Source organism: Procambarus clarkii, chromosome 16, assembly GCF_040958095.1.
Source record: "Procambarus clarkii isolate CNS0578487 chromosome 16, FALCON_Pclarkii_2.0, whole genome shotgun sequence".
NCBI lineage: Eukaryota > Metazoa > Arthropoda > Malacostraca > Decapoda > Cambaridae > Procambarus > Procambarus clarkii.
Window position 1 is genome coordinate 44674846 of NC_091165.1, and position 25514 is coordinate 44700359.

Here is a 25514-nt window from a genome sequence, read left to right on the forward strand (position 1 = left end):
AAGCACTTATAAAAACAGAGAAGGGTAGAAAGGCTCTCTGTTGTATTCTTGCGTGAGGTATTTTGTTTTCTCAATGAATTTGCTTGAAAATGAAGCTGACTTTGAGGGGTCAAGATGAGAAAAACATTGAGCAAAACACGAATATTTGTGAACAAATTGGTAAAGAAAGCTCCTTCCTGTGGCAACACCGTGATGAAAATACCATGTTATTTCGACAAAAAACCTTATTTAGGGGTAATTATCCCCCTCCCCGCTCAGCTCGTTGTCGCCGTGTGGGGGCTTCGTGGGCGGCTGCTGGAGTGTGATGCTCCTTAGGACAGTCCTCTGTCCTTTTCTAGCCTTGTGCTCCTGCTGCCGTCCTCTCCAATTCTGCTGGGCACCTTTTCCTTTTCCTTCTGTTTCGTTTTTCTCCCCCCTCTTCTCCTATCTGCTTGCCGTTTCCTGCCGACCTTTTGCTCGTTCTGGTTCTTCCATGGACTTCTTCTATTTTGACGCCCGGGTGCTTGAGGAGGCATACTCATGCACCCGTAGAACTGCAGTACCCGACGTCGAGAGCGAGGGGAACCTTTTATTGTCAATCCCCACTTCGTCACTGAACCCGATCTCGACGGACTGTCGGTTTCTTAAGGTGGCGTTTGTGGGGCGTATACTCACGACGCACCCCTAGGAGGCCCCGACAAGATCGGCGATAGCTTCTTGTTGGGTGTCCTGCCTCTAATTGTGGCTCCATGGTGGGTGTGGGGGCACATTCGTGAGTGAATTCTTAATTTCGTCAAGATGATAACCCCTGTTTCGGCTGCTTCTGGCTTACCTTTTCAGGCTCGTGGGGTGGGCGACCAAGCCCCCGAGTCGGTCCGTATTGGAAGACCGGGCTCTGTAGCCTCCGCTGCATTGGGCCCCGACCTTGCTCCTCCTTTGGCCTCTCTGACTCCTTCCCCTGGCTCCCCTCCCTCCTCTGTGGTTGGGTCGAGCCCCAAGCCCCCAGTGGTGACTACCTCGTCCCCTGGCGCGGCTCCTTCTCTAGTTGTAACTACTGCGCCTTTTAACCCCTCTCAGGGGGTTCTCACCGCCGTCCTCGTCACGGCCGCCCTCGCTCGATTCCTTCCAGTTCTGCTACCTATCAAGCCTTGTTTGGTCCCGCTTCGTGGGCCAAATATTTTGATCTCCTCCCTCTTGATTCTGCGCCTCCTGACGATTTCTCCCTTCATCGACATCTCATTGATTCCGTGGATGCCTCCATTACTTTCAACCCCACTCGTCTCGGTACACGTGTCGTTGCTGCTCCTTCTCAGGATGCTGCTTCTCGCTTGGCTGCCTTATCCTGCCTTGGCGAGACCCCCGTTCGGGTCTCGAAGAACGCTCAATTGAATGCCAGTGTTGGCACTATTTTGCTCCCGCCCCATGTTGCAACCGGTGTTCGGGACCTGCGCGACTGCCACGACGATATTCGCCATATCCTCGCTGCCCAGGGCCATTCTATTCTCCAGGTGGACACGTTTACTCGTCCCCCTCGTGGTAGTCGCCGTCAACCCCTCCGGGTTGTGAAGATTACCTTTGATGGTAGGAACCTTCCACCCTCTGTCATTCTTGCTGGTGCCAGGTGCTCTGTCCAGGAGTACATTCCTTCTCCTCGGCTCTGCAATAAGTGCTGGAGGTTTGGGCATGGTGCCCTCCGCTGCTCCGGGACTGTCTCTCTCTGTCCTTTGTGTGGTGGCGAGGGTCACTCTAAGTCGGAGTGCACTTCTCCCCAGGCTCGTTGCCTCAACTGCGGTGAGGCCCATCCTACCTTCTCCCGTGCGTGTGTCCATTACAAGCTTGAGGCAGCCGTCCTCAACCTGAAGCACCGGGAGCGTTTATCTTTTCCTGAGGCGAGGCGCCAGGTTCGCCGGCTCCCGCCTTATGCTAATATCTCTTATGCTCGCGTGTTGCGCTCTTCCTCTCCTCGTCCTTCCCGCCTTCCTCAGACTCACAACCGTTTCCGGGCCTTGGACCCTGATGCGCCCACTGCCCCCTCCTCTGTTCCTTTGGGTTCTCTCCCGAAGGATCCTCCTCCTGGTCCTCTGTCTGGGGTTCCCCTTCCTTCTACCCGGTCTGTCGTGTCTTCTGTGTCTTCTTCCTCGTCCCCCTCCGATCCTCCTTCCCATCCTCTTCCTCCATCTATTGGCTCTCCCCACCGCCTGTCGGTGCGGGCGGATGTCCATCGCTCTCCTAACGGCCGTCGTGTGTGCTCTCGTTCGGCTTCTCCTGTTGAGACACTGGAATCCGTTGCCCGGTACGTAGTTGCTGGGACACCGGTCTCTTTAAGTCAGAAGCGTAAGCCTGGCTCCTCTCCTTCCTCTTCCCCGGCGGGTAAGAAGGCTTCGCTTTCTTCCTCAGCTCCTCCTTCTGGCTCTGTTGCTCCTTCCCCTCCCGTTTCAGTGCTTGCGCCCCCTGTTCCTGCTATGGAGGTTTCTTTGGCCCCTGCTTCCCTTTCGGTTGCTGCTCTTGCTGGGGTGCGCTCCCCTCTTTCTACTCCCCCTCTTCCTACTGCTGTCCTTGACTGCTCCTCTCCGTTGTCTCCTCCTCTTCCTCCGGACCCCGCCCGCCCACCTCTGATCTGTTCTCCCGTTTCCTTCCCTCCGTCTTTGCTCAGTTTACCCATGCCCCCTAACCCTGACTTTGCTGACCCTGATCCCGACCCTGATATTCTTTAACGTGCTCTGTTGCTCTTTCGCCTTTGTTTCTTCCTTGTTCTCTGTTTTTGTCCTTTCTCTTCCCGTCGTTGTCCATTCTTCAATGGAACGTTCGAGGTTATTACGCCAATTTCCTCGAACTCCAACTTCTGATTTCGCGGTTTTCGCCCCTTTGTGTCTGTCTCCAGGAGCCAATGCTTGGTGCTCGTCCTGGTCGTTTTCGTGGCTATTCCTTTCTCTCCCCCCCCCCCCCCCCAGCCATTGCTGGGGCTTCTAATTCTTCTGCTCTCTTGATTCGTGCAGATGTTCCCTTTGTTCCTTTACTTTTTCCTTCGCCTCTCCATTGTTCTGCTGTTCGTATCTTTGTGGGGAAATGGTACACAGTTTGTTCCATTTATCTCCCCCCGAGTGTCCCGCTCTCTCTTCCTGATTTGAAACGCCTCCTAGACTCCTTGCCGGAGCCTGTGCTCCTGCTGGGTGACTTCAATTGTCGTCATTCTCTTTGGGGTGACGTTCTGACGAATACCCGGGGTCGCCTCCTTGAGCCGTTTCTCCTATCTTCTTCCCTGTCTCTTCTGAATTCTGGTGAGCCCACTCATTTGGACTCTCGGACTCGCACCCTTTCTTGTCTTGATCTTTCTCTCTGCTCTTCTTCTCTTTACTTAGATTTCACGTGGCAGGTTCTTGATGACCTCCATGGAAGTGATCATTTCCCCATCCTTGTTTCCTTTTTCTCTTTTCGCCCTTCCCTCTCTTTCCCTAGGTGGCAGTTTGCTAAGGCAGACTGGACCCTATTTACCCTCAGTGCTGCTCTCTCTGACCTCTCCCTTCTGCCTCTCTCTCGCGCTCTCCTCCTTTTTCATGACACTGTCTTCAACGCTGCCCTCCGCTCTATTCCTCGCTCTTCCTCTCGGGGTCCACGGAAGTGCGTTCCCTGGTGGAATGCGGACTGTGCTCGGGCTGTCCGCTGTAAGCGTGCAGCCTGGAAGAGGCACCGCCGTAGGCAGACGACCGATTCTTTTCTTTTCTTTCGGAAAGCGAGTGCGGTGGCCCGTAGGGCCATCCGTACGGCTAAACGTGAATGTTGGGCATCTTATGTCTCAACAATTACGTCCGAAACCCCTCTGGCCCAGATCTGGAAGCGTATCCGCAAGATAGCGGGTAAGTTCGTTCCTGATGTTTCACCGGTCCTTCACCTCCATGATACTCTTGTGGCGGACCCGTTGCAGGTCGCTTCCGAACTGGGTTCCCACTTTTCTTCTGTTAGCTCTGGTCTTCATCTTCCCCAATCTTTCCTTCTTCGTAAACCTGTCCTTGAGTCTCGTCCTTTAGATTTCTGCACTCATCTTCAGCTTCCCTATAATGATCCCTTCTCTCTCTCTGAACTTCGTTCTGCTCTGGCCCTCTGCGGTTCTACGGCGGCGGGCTCCGATGGTATTCATTATGAGATGCTTCGCCATCTCCCTCCGAGCACGTCTCAGTATTTACTGAGTCTGTATAATTGGATCTGGGAGTCGTCGTCAGTCCCTGAGGACTGGCTCGATGCCGTTGTCCTCCCTGTTCGCAAACCGGGGTCTCTGGGTACTTCCCCTAAGGACTTTCGCCCTATTGCTCTCACAAGTTGTGTCTGCAAACTTTTTGAACGTATGGTTAACGTTCGTCTGATGTGGTTCCTGGAACACCATCACCTCCTCTCCCCTTCTCAATTTGGTTTCCGCAAGTGCCGCAGCACGACAGATGTCCTGGTGAACTTGGAGGTCTATATTCGTACTGCTTTTGCTGCGAAGACCTCCGTTGTTGCCGTCCTTTTTGACCTGGAAAAGGCTTACGACACCACTTGGCGTTATCATATCCTATCTCAACTTCATTCTTTTGGCCTTCGTGGTCATCTCCCTCTCTTTCTCCGCAGCTTCCTCTCTCGTCGTTCCTTTCGGGTGCGCCTTGGTACCGCTCTCTCTCCCTCTTTTCAGCAATACGAAGGTGTGCCCCAGGGTAGTGTTCTGAGCACTACTCTTTTTCTGGTTGCCCTCAATGGTCTTCTTTCCTCTCTTCCTTCTGGTGTCTTCTCCGCTCTCTATGTCGATGATCTTACCCTTTGTTGTCAGGGTGATGATTCGCCTCTCCTTCAACGCCGGCTTCAACTTGCAATTGATGCCGTGTCGTCTTGGGCCACAGGTCATGGCTTCAAGTTCTCTACTTCTAAGACTTGTGCCATGACTTTTACGCGGAAACGGGTTGTTCTTCGTCCCTCTTTGTCACTTTATGGTCATCCCCTTGAATACAAAGATTCCGCGAAGCTTTTGGGGTTATTCCTTGACACTCGTTTGTCTTGGTCTCCCCATATCTCTTACCTCCGTGTTGAGTGCTCTAAGGCCCTTACCCTCCTTCGGGTCTTGTCCCATACTTCTTGGGGGGCAGATAGGCGCACTCTCCTTGCTTTACATTCTTCTCTCGTCCTGTCTAAGCTCGATTATGGTTGCCCTGCTTACTCGTCTGCTTCTCCTTCTACTCTTCGCCGTCTTGATGCTTTGCACCATACTGGGTTGCGCCTCAGTTCTGGTGCCTTTCGTTCGACTCCCGTCCTTAGCTTGTATGTTGACACTGGCTTCCTGTCTCTCCAGGACCGCCGTGATCGCTACTGTCTTCGCTATCTTGCGCGGTCCTTGCAACATCCTTCCTCTCGCCTCTGTCGTGCTTTAACTTTTACCCCTCCTGCGGTTCCTGTTCCTCTTCACCACCTCCCTCTTTCTGTCCGGTTATCTCGCCTGCAGGATTCTCTTTCCGTTCGTATTTCTGATGTTTCTCCTCGTGTTGTTCCTTCTTTGCCCCCGTGGAGGGTCCCTCTTCCGCGGTTTTGTACTTCCTTGACCCGTATCACTAAAGCTTTTACCCCTCCTACGGTTCTAAAACGCCTTTTCCTCGAGCACTTTTCTTCTCACTCCCGCTCCGTTTCTGTCTTCACCGATGGGTCTAAGTCAGCGGACGGTGTTGGCTACTCTGTTGTTTTTCCTGATCGCACTTATATGTGTCGCTTGCCTCCGGAGACTAGCATCTTTACAGCGGAACTTTATGCTATTCTCTATGCTCTTCGTCTCCTGCTTTCTCGTTGTCAGTCTTCCTTTGTAGTTGTTGTTGACTCTCGTAGTGCCCTCATGGCTCTCGGGTCCTTTAATCCGGTTCATCCGGTAGTTGTCGAGATCCAGCATTGGCTGTTTCTCGTTCACAGTAAATTTAAGTCGGTTGAGTTTTGTTGGGTTCCCAGCCATATTGGTGTGTCTTTAAATGAGCGTGCGGATGCTGCTGCCAAGGAAGCTGTCCGCTCTTGTCCCATCTCTCGCAAAGGCATTCCGTATTCCGACTTTTACCCGGTTATCCATTCCTCAGTCCTTACCCGTTGGCAGGCTTCTTGGTTGTCTGTTACTGGTAACAAGCTACGTACTCTTAAATGTTGTGTTAATTCGTGGCCGTCCTCCTTCCACCGTAACCGGCGGTGGGAAACAGCTCTGGCGAGGTTGCGTATTGGCCATACTCGCTTAACCCATGGTCACTTGATGGAGCGCCGCCCTGCTCCTTATTGTCCTAGTTGCATTGTCCCTCTTACGGTCGTGCATGTCCTTCTTGAATGTCCTGACTTCCAGGACGAGCGTGTGTCTTGCTTTCCGACCGCCCCTCGCGGTCACCTGTCCCTCGATAGAATTCTTGGTGACTCGGATACTTTTGATATCGTTCGCCTTATGCGTTTTTGTTCTCGTATTGGCATCCTTGGTGATATTTAGCGCCTTCTGATTATTTTGCGTATTTGATGGTGCTACATAGCCTTCCCGGTTTGGTGCCTTCTTTTGATAATTACTTACTTATATTCTACCCACTTCAAGACTCAGCACCAATATAGAAGCATCAAGAAATATGGGCCAATAGGCCCTTTGCAGTTACTTCCATTCTTCCCTTTAAATTACCCAATATTATACCCATTGTTTCGTGTTCTATCTTGTGTTGAAAGTTTTTCACCTCATCCAAAACTGTTGTAACATATCACCTCACCCAAATGCAGGTATAAAATGAAAGCTGTTTAAACTCTGTTTAGTATTTGCAGGTTATAGTTGTGTGTGTGTAAACTAAAGTCTTTGAAAATGTAATAAGTTATTACGAAACACGTTCAAGTGTCGCGTCAGACTTGAAATAAAAATGAATTTTGGAGAATTGATTTTTCTATTACCATCGACAGTGAAAAGAAACATAAGAAATATTGAGAAAATTCGTGTTAGAATTATTAATCTTACTTTTTCGGTCATATTTAATAATATATATATATATATATATATATATATATATATATATATATATATATATATATGTTGTACCTAGTAGCCAGAACGTCGTACTCGGCCTACTATACAAGGCTCGATTTGCCTAATAAGCCTAGTTATCCTGAATTTATATATTTTACTAATTTTTTCTTATGAAATGATAAATCTGTCCGTTTCATTATTTATAAAGTAATTTGTTGAAATTTGAGTTAAAACTAATGTAGATATATGACCGTAACTAACCAACCTTACCTAACCTAACTTATCTAAACCTAACCTAAACTAACACAACCAAGTTAATAATTTATGTTCCTAATATAATTTAATAATAATAATTTAAATAAACTAATTGGAAACAATTTATTGAAAATAAAAAATCACTTGGCCTATTAGGCAAATCTGGCCTTGCATAGTAGGCCAAGAAGTGCATTCTGGCTACGAGGTACGACATATACATACTGTCAAGGTTCACCCCCTTCCTACCTGTGGTTGGGGTCGTCCCACGGGTCTTAGCCCCTCAGTACCAGGCTTACTGCTCGCCCTTGGGCTCCCCCAGTCGGCCAAGGGCTGGCCTTATACACCCCTAGCGAGTGGGGAGGTTCAAGCCTCCTATGATTCACCTGAACCTGCCCGCCCTGACACTGGGACGCTCTCTTGGACATCCGGTCTACTCAGGTCGCCAGCTGGGTGTTTATACTCATGTCCCAGCAACACGTCAGTGGTCTTAATGGTTATCTTAATCAAGGATGCAATATCATGTCCAATGCAAAGTGTCATAAAATGATCTCATATGAATATAGCCTTAGAGAATGGAGGCTCACTTAAACTCATTAGTTAGTTTAAAAGTTAACTGAAGAAAAGGTAATATACATACATATAGACATTTCTTTATACCATTTATAAGTGGATATCGTCCACTGTCGGCAACACTCCTCATGACACGTCTCTGGCAACACGGTCAGCTGACTGGGTCCACTCCTCGAACAGTGGGCGCACACCTTGCGCCTCTGGCAACACAATCAGCTGACAGCTCTAACTGTCAGGCTGCTGGACACACCCACGCCTCTTGCAACGTGATCAGCTGGGCATTTCAAAATTCGTTGCTGGCTCCTTACAAACCAGTTACTACCTCCAGGATCGCTAACGTCACCGCATCAACATGTTTATATTCACACCACCATCAAGCCTACATGAGCTCTTGGCTCCTAGCCTAACACTCTGTCAATTAGGCAATAAAATGATGAGTAGTAATGTTCACAATATATAAAATACCCTATCTTGCCTAGATCAAAAGGAGTAAAGGGAGGGACAATTATCTACCTTATTTCACTCCAATCACGAAGCCGACTCGTCCTCTGTTGAGGGATGTTGAAGTTCCTGGTCCTGGCTTCTGGTCTGCCGACGATCAGTTCCCACACACACACACACAGGTTCCTCCGTCGTCCTCGTGGTATCACGTCCTCGCCGTGCTCATTCCCAACAGGTACTGCCTTCCTCCTCCTCCTCCTCCTCTTGTACTGGAGACAAATACCTCCGTCGTCGTCCTCACTGGCACTGTCGGCACCTCGCAGTTCAGCACACCTCCCCCTCGCTTCACTGCCAGTAGATTTGGCCCGGCTGCAGCTTCTCGCTTGATGTGCATAACGTGGTCCTCTGGGCGTCCCAGACGTCACCAGCCCAACGTTCCCTCTGCTGCAGATTCTTGATAGAGCTCTTGGCTCTCTAATCCGGCCCATTCTTGCTTCTGGGCACTCCACGGAAGTTGAATGGCCTCCCAGACTGTCTGCAGTATCGAAGCAAAGCTTTAATCTACTGGTAAGGGCTCTCTAGATCTGGAACTCACTCTAGGGCGGCTCGTGACGTACTCTCCCGCCCAGGCGCCAGCCGCCCCGAGAGCCCTCCGCCTCGTGACGTCATACCACCCGAGGGCTCTCGTCATTGGTCACTTCCGGTACGTGACCTTACGTGGCCAATCAGGTGCCAGGAGGAGTCACGACGCCTTGGCGGCAAACTGGATGGCTCGGCACCGTCTTGTGCCCCAAAAGGCGTAAGACCCTAGCATTATCAAACTTAGCTGGCCATTTTACAGCCAGCTCAATCACGCTCCACGCTTTCCCACACATGAAACTGTTCCCTGAACATCAGAGAATACTCAGGCTATGGAGATATGACTCTTCTAAGCTGGGAAGGAAGAAATATAGGGGTGGGACACCGTCACAAAACATACATATACGTTGTTAAATATGACCGAAAAAGTGAGATTAATAATTCTAACACGAATTTTCTCAATATTTCTTGTTTCTTTTTACTGTCGATGATAATTGAAAAATCAATTTTCCAAAATTCATTTTTATTTCTAGTCTGACGCGACGCCTGAATGCATTTCGTAATTACCTATTACATTTTTAAAGACTTTAGTTTACACAGACTTTAGTTTATTTTTTTTCTAATGAAATGATAAATCTGCCCATTTCATTATGTATAAGTTAATTTGTTTAAATTTGAGTTAAAACTAATGTAGATATATGACCGAACCTAACCAACCCTACCTAACCTAACCTACCCTATCTAAACCTAAACTAACCTAACACAACTACATCAGTAATTTATATTCTTAATAAAATATAATATAATATAATATAATAATAACAATACAACTAAACTAATTGGAAACAGTTTATTGAAAATAAAGAAAATCACTCGGCCTATTAGGCAAATCGGGCCTTGCATAGTACGCCGAGAAGTGCGTTCTGGCTACTAGGTACGACAAATATAAATATATATATATATATATATATATATATATATATATATATATATATCAATATATATATAATGTAATATATTATATATATAATATATATATACCAATATATATATATATATATATAATGTCGTACCTAGTAGCCAGAACGCACTTCTCAGCCTACTATGCAAGACCCGATTTGCCTAATAAAAAAACTTTTACTGAATTAATGTATTTTCTCAAATTTTTTTCTTATGAAATGATAAATCTATCCATTTCATTATGTATGAGGTCACTTTTTTTTTATTGGAGTTCAAATTAACGTAGATATATGACCGAACCTAACCAACCCTACCTAACCTAAGCTAACCTATCTTTATAGGTTAGGTTAAGTTAGGTAGCCGAAAAAGTTAGGTTAGGTTAGGTTGGGTATGTTAGGTAGTCGAAAAACAATTAATTCACGAAATCTTGGCTTATTAGGCAAATCGGGCCTTCCATAGTAGGCCGAGAAGTGCGTTCTGGCTATTAGGTACGACATATATATATATAATATATATATATAATATATATATATATATATAATATATATATAATATATATATATATATATATATATATATATATGTCGTACCTAGTAGCCAGAACTCACTTTTCAGCCTACAATGCAAGGCCCGATTTGCCTAATAAGCCAAGTTTTCATGAATTAATATATTTTCTCTAATTTTTTTCTTATGAAATGATAAAGCAACCCATTTCATTATATAAGAGGTCAATTTTTTTTTATTGTAGTTAAAATTAACGTAGATATATGACTGAACCTAACCAACCCTACCTAACCTAACCTAACCTATCTTTATAGGTTAGGTTAGGTTAGGTAGCCGAAAAAGTTAGGTTAGGTTAGGTTAGGTAGGTTAGGTAGTCGAAAAGCAATTAATTCATGAAAACTTGGCTTATTAGGCAAATCGGGCCTTGCATAGTGGGCTCAGAAGTGAGTTCTGGCTACTAGGTACGACATATATATATATATATATATATATATATATATATATATATATATATATATATATATATATATATATATATATATATATATATATATATATATATGACGTTGACTCAGCAACGCGTGTGCGTTGCTGAGTCAAAGCATCCTCTTTTGTTACAAACCAGAAATTGGGACAAAATATTTTTACTATGGAGTACATATATCCAAAAATATTTCATTAAATTGGAACTACTTTCAATTCCCACTCTTTTGGTTCGTTGAGGTGGTTCCGAAGGGCACTATCTCCATGGAGGCCTAGGGTTGTGAGAATAGGCCTACTGTGCTTACCTATCAGAACCTACCTAACAGTGAATATGGGGTGAGAGACTGTAGCACTATATACCCCACCTACTACCCTGTTGCCTTCCAGTTTCTAAATATTCTGACGAAGTTCGATTTAAAATGTAACCCAACAGAATCTGATCAACCAGACTGTTGCTTCTTGCTTCACAGTAGAGGTTAATATTCAGTATTTTTCGCAGATTTATCATGTTCTTGTGCAAAGACAATTTAAACCATCACGATATAAAAATGATATACGTGCTTCGCAATTTATATTCCACAGTGTGGTCCTGGAGGCTGCCTGATGGAATTGACGGTACAGCTGGCCACCATAATGATAGGGAGACAAGCCATCAACGCTTGTATAGAGATGGGTCTTCCTATTCTTCGTAGATGGTGCAACAGGATGACTCTCCACTCCCCCAGGCAGCCCTATGACCCCTGCTGGCCCCAGTGGGCCAAGGACTTCTACCTCATGCCCTTTGACGCACGTAGTCTCTTTTATGAGTACTTGGAAATGGGTGAGTGCCTATTTTACTCAGGTATGTTCCTGTCTAGTGCGGTCTAGTTAGGTCTAGTGCGTTTAAGAGCGTCGTCTGTGTGGTGACGCTATACCGTATGTGTACTGGCCAGAACCATATGTCTACTTGCCAGAACCGTATGTATACTGGCCAGCACAGTATGTGTACTGGCCAGAACCATATGTCTACTGGCCAGAACCGTATGTCTACTTGCCAGAACCGTATGTATACTGGCCAGCACAGTATGTGTACTGGCCAGAACCATATGTCTACTGGCCAGAACCATATGTCTACTTGCCAGAACCGTATGTCTACTGGCCAGCACAGTATGTGTACTGGACAGAACCATATGTCTACTGGCCAGCACAGTATGTTTTCTGGCCAGCACTGTATGCCTACTGGCCAGAACCATATGTCTACTGGCCAGAACCGTATGTCTACTGGCCAGAACCGTATGTCTACTGGCCAGAACCGTATGTCTACTGGCCAGCACAGTATGTCTACTGGCCAGCACTGTATGTCTACTGGCCAGCACTGTATGTCTACTGGCCAGAACCGTATGTCTACTGGTCAGCACAGTATGTCTACTGGCCAGAACCGTATGTCTACTGGCCAGAACCGTATGTCTACTGGCCAGAACCGTATGTCTACTGGCCAGAACCGTATGCCTACTGGACAGAACCGTATGTCTACTGGCCAGCACCACATTTCTACTGGTCAGCACCGTATGTCTACTAGCCAGAATTGTGTGTCTACTGGCCAGAACCGTATGTCTACTGGCCAGCACAGTATGTCTACTGGCCAGCACAGTATGTCTACTGGCCAGCACTGTATGTCTACTGGCCAGAACCGTATGTCTACTGGTCAGCACAGTATGTCTACTGGCCAGAACCGTATGTCTACTGGCCAGAACCGTATGTCTACTGGCCAGAACCGTATGTCTACTGGTCAGCACAGTATGTCTACTGGCCAGCACTGTATGTCTACTGGCCAGAACCGTATGTCTACTGGTCAGCACAGTATGTCTACTGGCCAGCACTGTATGTCTACTGGCCAGAAATGTATGTCTTCTGGCCAGAACCGTATGTCTACTGGCCAGAACCGTATGTCTACTGGCCAGCACAGTATGTCTACTGGCCAGCACAGTATGTCTACTGGCCAGCACAGTATGTCTACTGGCCAGCACTGTATGTCTACTGGCCAGAACCGTATGTCTACTGGTCAGCACAGTATGTCTACTGGCCAGCACTGTATGTCTACTGGCCAGACCCGTATGTCTACTTGCCAGCACAGTATGTCTACTGGCGAGAACCGTATGTCTACTGGCCAGCACAGTATGTCTACTGACCAGCACAGTATGTCTACTGGCGAGAACCGTATGTCTACTGGCCAGCACTGTATGTCTACTGGCCAGAACTGTATGTCTACTGGCCAGAACTGTATGTCTACTGGCCAGCACCATATGTCTACTGGTCAGCATCGTATGTCTACTGGCCAGCACCGTATGTCTACTGGCCAGCACCATATGTCTACTGGACAGAACCGTATGTCTACTGGCCAGAACCACATTTTTACTGGTCAGCACCGTATGTCTACTAGCCAGAATTGTGTGTCTACTGGTCAGCACCATATGTCTACTGGCCAGCACCATATATCTACTGGCCAGCACCGTATGTCTACTGGCCAGACTCGTATGTCTACTGCCCAGAACCGTATGTCTACTGGCCAGTACCGTATGTCTACTGGTGCACACCGTATGTCTACAAGCCAGAACTGTATGTCTACTGGTCAGCACCGTATGTCTACTGGCTAGCACTGTGTGTCTACTGGTTAGCACCGTATGTCTACTGCCTACTCATGAGAAACTCTCCAGACACAAAGCAGAACGCTTTAAAAGAGACCAACGTCGTCTATGCCTTCAAATGCCCTCTTGGGGACTGTAAGCTCCAAAAAAAACAGTATATAGGCAAGACAACAACATCTCTTTCTAGGCGTTTAACGATGCATAAGCAACAGGGCTCCATTATGGAACATATAATCTCTTCCCACAACCAAACCACCGCCAGAGAAATCCTAGTAAACAACACAGAAATCATCGATAGATACAGCGATAGCAGGCGACTTGACGTTTGCGAGGCACTACACATTAAGAAGTCAACACCAGCAATCAACAGCCAATTAATGCACAACTCTATTCTACCCACCTCAAGACTCCGCTCTAATATAGAAGCATCAAGAAATATGGACCAATAGGCTTTCTACAATCACTTCTATTCAATACCCATTGTTTCGTGTTCTGTCTTGTGTTGATGAATTTAATACCCTATTAATACCACCTCACCCTATCCACCTCACTCAAATGTAGATATAAACAAATCGGAGATGTGTAAGTTCTATTCAGTTGTGTATGTGTAAACTAAAGTCTTTGAAAATGTAATAAGTTTTACAAAACGCGCTCAAGTGTCGCGTCAGACTAGAAATAAAAATGAATTTTGGAGAATTTATTTTTGAATTACCACCAACAGTGAAAAGAAATGTACGAAAGATTGAGAAAATTCGTGTTAGAATTATTAATCTTACTTTTTCGGTCATATTTAATAATATATGTCTACAGGAAAGACTGCTACCAAAATATACTAACATATATATATATATATATATATATATATATATATATATATATATATATATATGTTAGTATATTTTGGTAGCAGTCTTTCATGTAGACATATATTATTAAATATGACCGAAAAAGTAAGATTAATAATTCTAACACGAATTTTCTCAATCTTTCGTACATTACGCTTCACTGTTGGAGGTAAATCAAAAATCAATTCTCCAAAATTCATTTTTATTTCTAGTCTGACGCGACACTTGAGCGCGTTTCATAAAACTTATTACATTTTCAAAGACTTTACACATACACAACTGAATAGAACTTACATATCTCCGATTTGTTTATATCTACGTTTGAGTGAGGTGGATGGGGTGAGGTGGTATTTAATAGGGTATTAATTTCATCAACACAAGATAAAACACGAAACAATGGGTATTGAAATGGAAGTGATTGTAGAAAGCCTATTGGTCCATATTTCTTGATGCTTCTATATTGGAGCGGAGTCTTGAGGTGGGTAGAATATAGTTGTGCATTAATTGGCTGTTGATTGCTGGTGTTGACTTCTTAATGTGCAGTGCCTCGCAAACGTCATGCCGTCTGCTATCGCTGTATCTATCGATGATTTCTGTGTTGTTTACTAGGATTTCTCTGGCGATGGTTTGGTTGTGGGAAGAGATTATATGTTCCTTAATGGAGCCCTGTTGCTTATGCATCGTTAAACGCCTAGAAAGAGATGTTGTTGTCTTGCCTATATACTGGGTTTTTTGGAGCTTACAGTCCCCAAGTGGGCATTTGAAGGCATAGACGAGGTTGGTCTCTTTTAAAGCGTTCTGCTTTGTGTCTGGAGAGTTTCTCATGAGTAGGCTGGCCGTTTTCCTGGTTTTATAGTAAATCGTTAGTTGTATCCTCTGATTTTTGTCTGTAGGGATAACGTTTCTATTAACTATCTTTCAGGACCCTTTCCTCCGTTTTATGAGCTGTGGAAAAGAAGTTCCTGTAAAATAGTCTAATAGGGGGTATAGGTGTTGTGTTAGTTGTCTCTTCAGAGGTTGCATGGCGTTTCACTTTCCTTCTTATGATGTCTTCGACGAAACCATTGAAGAAGCCGTTGTTGACTAGGACCTGCCTTACCCTACAGAGTTCTTCGTCGACTTGCTTCCATTCTGAGCTGTGGCTGAGAGCACGGTCGACATATGCGTTAACAACACTCCTCTTGTACCTGTCTGGGCAGTCGCTGTTGGCATTTAGGCACATTCCTATGTTCGTTAGGAATCGGAGATATGCAAGTTCTATTCAGTTGTGTATGTGTAAAGTCTTTGAAAATGTAATAAGTTTTACGAAATGCGCTCAAGTGTTGCGTCAAACTAGAAATAAAAATGAATTTTGGAGAATCGATTTTTGAATTACCTCCAATAGTGAAAAGAAATGTACGAAAGATTGACAAAATTCATGTTAGAATTATTAATCTTACTTTTTAGGTCATATTTAATAATATATATATATATGTATGTATATTTATATATGCCGTACCTAGTAGCCAGAACGCACTTCTCAGCCTACTATGCAAGGCCCAATTTGCCTAATAAGCCTAGTTTTCATGAATTAATGGTTTGTCGACTACCTAACCTAACCTTATCGGCTACCTAACCTAACCTAACCAATAAAGATAGGTTAGGTTAGGTAGGGTTGGTTAGGTTCAGTCATATATCTACGTTAATTTTAACGCCAATAAAAAAAAATTGACCTCATACATAATGAAATGGGTACCTTTATCATTTCATAAGAAAAAAAATAGAGAAAATATAATAATTCAGGAAAACTTGGGTTATTAGGCAAATCAGGCCTTGCATATTAGGCCGAGAAGTGCATTCTGGCTACTAGGTACGATATATATATATATATATATATATATATATATATATATATATATATATATATATATATATATATATATATATATATATATATACACAACTCAGGCTGTGGCTGTAATACTATAAACATCTGTATTTATATTCCTTGATACAAAAATGGTCAGTCACCCACCTTCCACTGTGTCTTGCATGTCAATGACACTCAAGCACTCTATTAACTCTATATAAGTAGTCACTAAGAACCTCCTCTCTGCATCCAGAGACTCACTACCCTAAACATCTTCAGTTTCTCCCCGAATTGTCTACCAGGATCTTTTACAGCTCCTCCGGCTGCTACACCATGAAGTTATCCATGAACATCATTGGTGTTTCACCACTGGTATCACAGAAGCACGTGAAATTCTACTCCACTGCTTCTCCTATCACAGCTTGAGGTCCAACTCCTCACTATGGGGACTGCTCTTCCACAGAGCTCAGTATTTCTTCAATAGCCTTGGAGTTCCATCCACTGAGTCCTCCTCTACTGGCCTCGAAGTTCTCTCAGCAACTCCTTTCCCCTGTCAAACTTGCAACCCATTGACACGCAAATAAAGATATTCCTCTACAAACATATAACTAAATTAAACTACACCCAATAAATGATTCCCCTCGACATCTTCCCGCGGGGTCCGAGACCTCCAGGTACCTGCCGTTCAGTTGCCTCCATGAGCTTGGTGGTAGAGGATGTGCCGCTCCTCTTCTCAGCTGGTACTCTCATCTCTATTCTCTTACTTAGGCCTTTTGCCTTATTAAAATATGCCTAATATATCAATAGACACTTGCTACGGTCGTGGGGCACACGACCACTACAGGCAATCACTGTCAACCGGTTTAAAATGGATTACCACAGAACTTGGTCCTCGGCGCTCACTGGGTTTGCGATAAAACTGGGTGCCCTAGGCTGCCCACAAAATTCCTTCTTGGAATTTTCAGAAGAAGGCTGCCCTTCTTCTTGAAGGTATATCAAACAGGGGGTTCTTCTTCACCAGGGGCTCAATGGAGCGTGACCTCACCTCACGATTTCTTCAGCTCAAGTGAAGTCAAAGCCTACTTAAGTGAGCCTCACACCTCCAACAAATTCTCCACATCTCATGTGAAGTCATTTATTTATAGTCTTATTCACTGCCCATGTTTTTAAACTATTCGTCAAATTGAATTGAGTGTTTACTATACATATATCCACGTCTATATCTCTTTGACCTCTTAGTTAGGTCAGGCCTGGTAGAATAACTCTCAGGGGTAGACTCGTTTTTCCAGCAGCCTGAGATCATAACAATTGTTACATGCGGTGGTTACAACATTGTTACATGTAGTAGTTACAACATTGTTATATGCAGTGGTTACAACATTGTTATATGCGGTGGTTACAACATTGTTACATGCGGTGGTTACAACATTGTTACATGCGGTGGTTACAACATTGTTACATGTAGTAGTTACAACATTGTTATATGCAGTGGTTACAACATTGTTATATGCGGTGGTTACAACATTGTTACATGCGGTGGTTACAACATTGTTACATGCGACGGTTACAACAATGTTACATGCGGTGGTTACAACATTGTTACATGCGACGGTTACAACAATGTTACATGCGGTGGTTACAACATTATTACATGCGGTGGTTACAACATTATTACATGTGGTGGTTACAACAATGTTACATGCGGTGGTTACAACAATGTTACATGCGGTGGTTACAACATTGTTACATGCGACGGTTACAACAATGTTACATGCGGTGGTTACAACATTATTACATGCGGTGGTTACAACATTATTACATGCGGTGGTTACAACAATGTTACATGCGGTGGTTACAACAATGTTACATGCGGTGGTTACACCTTTGTTACATGTGGTGGTTACAACATTGTTACATGCGGTGGTTACAACAATGTTACATGCGGTGGTTACAACATTATTACATGCAGTGGTTACAACAATGTTACATGCGGTGGTTACAACAATGTTACATGCGGTAGTTACAACAATGTTACATGCGGTGGTTACACCTTTGTTACATGTGGTGGTTACAACATTGTTACATGCAGTGGTTACAACATTGTTACATGCGGTGGTTACAACATTATTACATGCGGTAGTTACAACAATGTTACATGCGGTGATTACAACATTGTTACATGCGGTAGTTACAACAATGTTACATGCGGTGGTTACAACATTGTTACATGTGCTTACAATATTGTTACATGTGCGCTGGTTACAATACTGTTTCATGCCTTTGTTACAACATTTTTACATGTGTTGGTTACAATACTATTACATGAGGTGGTTACAACATTGTTACATGTAGTGGTTACAACAGTATTGCAGTTTGGGTTCGTCACCATCTTCGTGGCGTCATTTCCGCTGGCTCCACTCTTCGCTCTGGTCAACAATATGCTGGAGACGCGTCTCGACGCCCGCAAGTTTGTCACCTTCTACAGGAGGCCGGCGCCCCTCCGTGTCAATGACATCGGCGTCTGGTTCCACATCATGGACACCGTCAGCAAGCTGGCCGTTGTTTCCAATGTGAGTTATCTTTCCTTTTAGTGTTCTGCGACCTTTTGATCATCTATTTGATAACACAGTTGCTATATGTACTATCATTACTGGAGAATGATCATATACGTGTGTAGTTAAACATATAAGCTCAATTTGATTGCAAACCAGTATGGTGTACTTTTAGACTTTAGTGAGGGTACCCTCTGCTCTCTTACATGAGCAAGCTATGTGTTGAGTAATTACTTTCTTTGAAGACGAAGAGGTAACATAAATATACACGAGACGAACTCACACACACCTTCGCAATGCCATACTTCATCGTCCTGAATAAGAAGTTAATTATTACTTTGGAACAGAGTGTTTCATTACCTCCCGAGGCAGTGGGATATATGTACACAGAGAAGTGTACACGTTCTCGCAGTATACACAGTGAAAGTTGACTGCAGTTGTAGAAAATTTTCAAGGCTAAAATGTATGGTTTCTCAGTAAGTACTTGTGCTGTGTTAATAACCCTCCAGAGGTTGATAAGCCTTCATTATGCATAGTATGACTCCAGCTATATTTTAGGGCAGTGTTTCCCAAACTTTTTAACATCATTACCCCCCTTTTCCAGGGGATGAGAATTGGCATAAAACGAAAAATATTTGTAAAAAAATCCAAGACTTATTAATTAATTAACTCTAAAAGTACCAGTCACAGGACTGGTTGTAATAAAACCGTACTTCTCTAAATTAAACTGAACTGTCAGTAATTAAAAAAATTAAATAAAACTCCTTCTAATTATTAATGAAAACGTTTTTGGGTATGTGTCCCTGGAGCGGGAAGCGACGCCATTCTGGTAGGCTCTCAGCAAGACTTCCCGTGAGCCACGATTGCAGCGCGACACCCAAACATAGAATAAAGCCACTATTTACTGCCACGACTGCGGTAAACATTTGGAATTGCATCAATTTACGGTTGACATATGTTACAGTATCGCCACCTTCACTGGAGTATGGAGTTGCGATTTTGGCGCCATATTTGAGTGAGCACCACAGTTCCCCTGATATTGGATACTACGTAGACAACGCCATCTATTGGTGGTGGCGTGGCAGCGATCAATGGCTCATGTTTCCTGCCCCAGTTTGCAAGAGAGGTCGACGTAGGTGACCTCTGGTGGATGGCGTGGTACGATCAGTAACATCTGTTGTGCTACAGAGCATAATGCCAACTCTCAGGTGAATGAGTGTTATCTCATGGTTTCTCCAGTGTACCGTCCACCTAATTGATGACGTTTTTTGGTCACAGAAGTGATGTGTGGAGGTGATTGTACTGAGGAAGGCAGTTTACCTTGGGCAGTCCACGTACTTTCAGTTTGGTCCTGAAAGAAGACTACGTAAGCCGCTGTCGATCTGCACAGTGTGTTAGCTGCTAAATTACGCAGTATTGGTAGAGATTGGCGTACCCTGGGATTGGCTTAGGAGAGTAATGGACAACAGTGAGGTGCCTATTGTGAAGTGCGGCTAATAGGCTGCTAGAGGCTTCTGCCAGGGGTAAGATACCATTAAATATGGTTGTTTGTGACCCCTGTCAGCAAGTTGCTGAAGTCGTCTGCCAGTGTGTTGCTGGAGAGCGAAAGTTGGGTGTAGGCACCTCATGAGACTGTGTCAGTGGACTGGCCCACGTAAAAGATGAACTCGTCAGCGTTTGTCAGTACACGTGCACAAGGTACTGGGTGGTGGAAACGCTGGAGTAGGTGAACACTGCCAACGTAATAGTATCCAGAGTGAGAGTGCCACTACTTTAAATGTGTAGTCATAATCTCTTTTTATTTAAGATATTTTAATGGTAAAGCTTTCAATATTTAGGTAAAGGGAACTGTGTATTGTTCATCCCCCTCTTATTCTTTATTGCACTATACAACCAGTTCTTGAAAGTAAACTACCGACTTGGGGTCGGATACTATAAAAGAGGTTACAACATAATGAACCCGGTTACTGGTCAATAGTGACCGTAACAACATATAACCAAGTCATGCATATATGGCCATTTATGAATTAATTTGTTAACTGGTTATGCAGCAGGCGAACCCACCCAGAATGGTAAGCATATATTAATAATTTCTAATAGATATTTTAATGTCATATCTGCATGATGTATGTTCTTTGCATTTTTTACAATGTAACATTCCGGCAGGTGAAATTGTGACTTCATGAAAATAACTGAACTGGTTTATCACATGACAAACCAGGTGATAATACTACCTAGTCTGAGACTGAGTTCAAATGAACGAGGATGTGTATGTTGCCTGTTCACTAGGCCGCGTTCTAAAATGACAGCTGAGCTTGTCTAATTTGTACAATTAAAAAGTAGAATAACCCGTTGTAAGAAATTTACCATAAATTGGTTTAGATTTGGTAGAACATAATAGAATAAGCCATCGAAGTTTGTGAAACAGGTTTATCGTTGAGATAAAGATAAAACTATACAGTCCACCCTAAAGAAATAATTTAATAAGTTAAAATATAATTAATGTAATAAATACGTAAATAATAATTAAAAATAATTCTTAAACAGTAGAATAACCTGTAGTAACAATTTACCAGCAATTAGTTTTGATTTGGTAAAACATACTAGAATGAACCCACAAAATTTGAAACGGGTTTATCGCTGAAATAAAGCTAAAACTATACAGTCCACTCTAAAGAAATAATTTAATAACAAATTAAAATATAATTAATGTAATAAACAGATAAATAATAATCATTAAAAATAATCCTAAAAGCCCACTGGTAAAATTTTCCACATTCATAGATGAAAGTGTGATGCGCTATTTCGTGACATATCCCGCAGTTTCTTCGCTGTTTCATCATTCATATTCACGATGCCTTTCCTGTCGATGAAAAATTAATAGAAGAGCTAAAGTATGTTATGTACCGTAGAAATAAAAGTTGGCTAGCCAGGCAATAATTTACGTGATGATAATAAAGTAATAATGAAGTCCATGGATATGAACTTTTACCTGTGAAATGCTGTAAATATATAAAATAATTATATGAAAATGTACAGTAAATATGTGAAATTACTTACTTGTTATCCATTTGTTTCTTGATTTAATTCGAAAAGAAAAGACTTACAACTTTCACGTGTTCAAGTACATATGCTCGGCAATATTGATTGAAACTTGCAGGAAAATCCATAAAGTAGAACGACCATGATATTATCGTGAACTTCAATTTCAGTTATTTTTCATGAACAATATTTACAACTTCTAGGCAACTTTAAAAATATAATTTTCTGATCGATTCTCATAAATTTTACATGCGTTCAAAGTACTTTGTTCTAAATCCTCTATTTTTTTCATAAACTCAAAATTTGTTGAGTTGGAAATTGTTTAGTCTAAATTTGGTATTTAAAATTGTAATGGCACACAAAAGCTGTTTTACAGCAAATTATACTCTAAAGACGATAAATAAATAGTAGACAATGAGGATTATTTCATTCTAATACCACAATGAATAAAAAAACTGACATTTTACTATTATCTTGAGATGATTTTGGGGCTTTTTAGTGTCCCCGCAGCCCGGTCCTCGACAAGACCTCTACCCCCAGGAAGCAGCCCTTGACAGCTGACTAACTCCCAGGTACCTATTTACTGCTAAGTAACAGGGGCATTCAGGGTGAAAGAAACTTTTGCCCATTTGTTTCTGCCTCGTGTGGGAATCGAACCCGCGCCACAGAATTAAGAGTCCTGCTCGCTATCCACCAGGCTACAAGGCCCCAAATTATTATTAAAGCCATTTTGAAATTTGCAAGTTTTGGGTTTGTCATTTTTTTTGTTACGATGTTGATTCATTAAGGAAACGGAGTCTTTACCATGTAGATTTTGCAAAAACATTTTGCGAGAGTTTTAGGAAGTTTGAAAAAATGAGTTTTCTTCCCATCGTAGTGTCCTAACTAATGGCCCAAGACCTCCAGTAAAAGGCCCCCTCGGGTGTCTTCTGGTATCATAACCTGTACAATGTGGCAACTTACAGCTCCCTTCATATTGCAAAATGGCCTCCCACGGGGCCATGGCCCCCACTTTGGGAACAATTGCTTTAGCGGACTGTAAAAAAAGTGACAACCGCATCTGACAGCTGGTTGGACAGCACTTCGGATTCGTAGTCCTGAGGTTCTGGGTTCGATCACTGGTGGAGACATATGGACAAAATGTTTCTTTCACCCTGATGGCCCTGTTACCTAGCAGTAAATATGCACCTGAAAGTTAGACAGCTGCTACCAGGGGGGGGGGTAACAAACTAGAGACCGGGCCGCAGGGATGCTAAGCCGCGAAATTATCTCGAGATAACCTCAAGAAGATAACCGCTAGAGTAATCTGATATAACCAACATCACAAACATGTAGGGAAAAACACGCCTGACTTCTGGGACATCCCCCCCACCTCTCCCTGTCTGGCTCGTTGTTGCCGTGATGAGGCATGGTGGGCAGCTGCCGGAGTGTGATGCTCCATGGGACAGTCCTCTGTCCTTTTGTGGCCTTGTACTCCTGCTGCTGCCCTCACTAATTTTGCTGGACAACTTTTCATTTTCCTTTTGTTTCGTTTTTCTCCCCCCCCCCTCTTCTCTTTTCTAATCGTCATTTCCTGCTGTCCTTGTGCCTGTTTTGATCATTCTTTTGTTTTGACGCCCGGGTGTTTGAGGAGGCATACTCTTGCACCCATAAAACTGTAGTACCCAACGTCTCGAGCGAGGGGACTCTTTTTTTTTTTTTTTTTTTTTTTTTTTTTTTTTTTTTTTTTTTTTTTTTTATATTGTCAATCCTCCTTTCGTCACTGAACCCGATCTCGACGGACTGACGGCTCTTAAGATGGCGTTTGTGGGGCGTATATTCATGACGCACCCCTGGGGGGGGGGGGGGGCAGCAAGTTCAGCAACATGTCTCTTGTTGGGGTGTCCTGTCTCTAATTGGGGCTCCGTGGTGGGTGTGGGGCACATTCGTGAATGAATATCTTTCCTCTCATCTCTGCCGATTACTGTTCCTCTTTTTACCTTCTCTGGCTCATGGGGTGGGCAACCAAGCCCCAGAGTCGGCCTGTGTTGAAAGACCAGGCTCTGTTGCCTCCGTTGAATTGGGCCCCGACCTTGCTCCTCCTTTGACCCTCCTGACTACTTCCCTCGGCTCCCCTCCCTCTGTGGTTGGGTCGAGCCCCAAGCCCCCAGTGGTGACCACCTCGTCCCCTGGCACAGCTCACTCTAGTTGTGACTACTGTGCCTTTTAACCCCTCTGTTGGGGTTCTCAACGCCGTCCTCGCCATGGCCGCACTCGCTCGATTCCTTCCTGTGCAGGCAATGAGTCACAATAACGTGACTAAAATATGTTGACCAGACCACACACTAGAAAGTGAAGGGACGACGACGTTTTGGTCCGTCCTGGATCATTCTCAAGTCGACTTGAGAATGGTCCAGGACGGACCGAAACATCGTTGTCCCTTCACTTTCTAGTGTGTGGTCTGGTCAACATTCCTTCCTGTACTGAGGCGTATCAAGCCTTGTTTGATCCCGCTTCGTGGGCCAAATACTTTGATCTCCTCCCTCTTGATTCTATGCCTAGTGACGATTTCTCCCTCCATAGGCACCTTGTTGATTCAGTAGATGCCTCTGTTACATTTAATCCCACCCGTCTTGGTACACGTGTCGTTGCTGCTACTTCTCCGCATACATCCTGCCTTGGTGAGACCCCTGTTCGGATCTCCAAAAACGCTCGGTTGAATGCCAGTGTTGGCACTATTCTCCTCCCAACCCATGTTGCAACCGGTATTCGGAATCTCCAGGACTGCCACGAAGATATTCGGCATATCCTCGAAGCAGAGGCCCATTCTGTCCTCCAGGTAGACTCGTTTACTCGTCCCCCTCGTGGTCGTCGCCGTCAGCGCCTTCGGGTTGTGAAGATTATCTTTGATGGTAGAACCCTTCCACCCTCTGTCATTCTTGCTAGTGCCAGGTGCACTGTCCAGGAGTACATTCCTTCTCCTAGGCACTGTAACAAGTGCTGGAGGTTTGGGCATGGTGCCCTCCGCTGCTCTCGGACCGTCTCTCTCTGTCCTTTGTGTGGGGGCGAAGGTCATTCTAAGTCGGAGTGCACTTCCCCCCAGGCTCGCTGCCTCAATTGCGGTGAGGCCCACCTTACCTTCTCCCGCGTGTGTATACATTACAAGCTTCCGGTGGCTGTCCCCAACTTGAAGCACCGAGATTTGTCTTTTCCTGAGGCGAGGTGCCAAGTCCGCCGTCTCCCGCCTTATGCTAACATCTCTTATGCTTGCGTGTTGCGCTCATCCTCTCCTTGTCCTTCCCGCCTTCCTCAGTCTCACAACCATTTTCAGGCCTTAGACCCAGACATGCCCACCGCCGACTCCTCTGTTCCTTTGAGTTCTGTCCCGAAGGGTCCCCCCTCATGGCTCTCTCTGACGTTCTTCTTTCTACCAAGTCTGTCATGTCTCCTGTGTCTTCTTCCTCGTCTCCCTCTAATCCTCCTTCACATCTTTCTCCTCTGTCTCTTAGATCTCCTCGACGCCTGTCAGTGCAGGCTGATGTCCATCGCTTTCCCACCGGCCATCGTGTTTGCTCTCGTTCTGCTTCTCCTGTTGAGATGCTTGAATCTGTTATCCAGTACATTGTTGCTGGGACGCCTGTCTGTTTGAGGCAGAAGCGAAAGCCTGGCTCCTCTCCTTCCTCCTCCCCGGTGGGTGAGAAGGCTTTGCTTTCTTCCTCACCCACCTACCTCTGACATTCTCGCTCCATCCCCTCCCATTTCGGTGCTTGCGCCCCCTGTTCCTGCTTTGGAGTTTTCTTTGGCCCCCACATCCCCCTCGGTTGCTGCCCTTGCTGAGGTGCACTCCCTGGTTTCTGCCCCTCCTGCTGC

The 25514-nt window shown here is 44.5% G+C and overlaps 1 protein-coding gene across 9 annotated transcripts in view; it reads left to right on the forward strand.

Annotated features, from left to right (window-relative positions):
- LOC123760100 (anoctamin-1) overlaps nt 1-25514 on the forward strand; it is a 320419-nt gene that overhangs the window by 234571 nt on the left and 60334 nt on the right. For all 9 annotated transcript variants that reach the window (XM_069325474.1, XM_069325478.1, XM_069325475.1 and 6 more), the window contains 2 exons: nt 11336-11573; nt 18436-18641. In XM_069325474.1, the coding sequence (XP_069181575.1) occupies nt 11336-11573; nt 18436-18641 (444 nt within the window). The remainder of the gene's footprint in view (nt 1-11335; nt 11574-18435; nt 18642-25514) is intronic.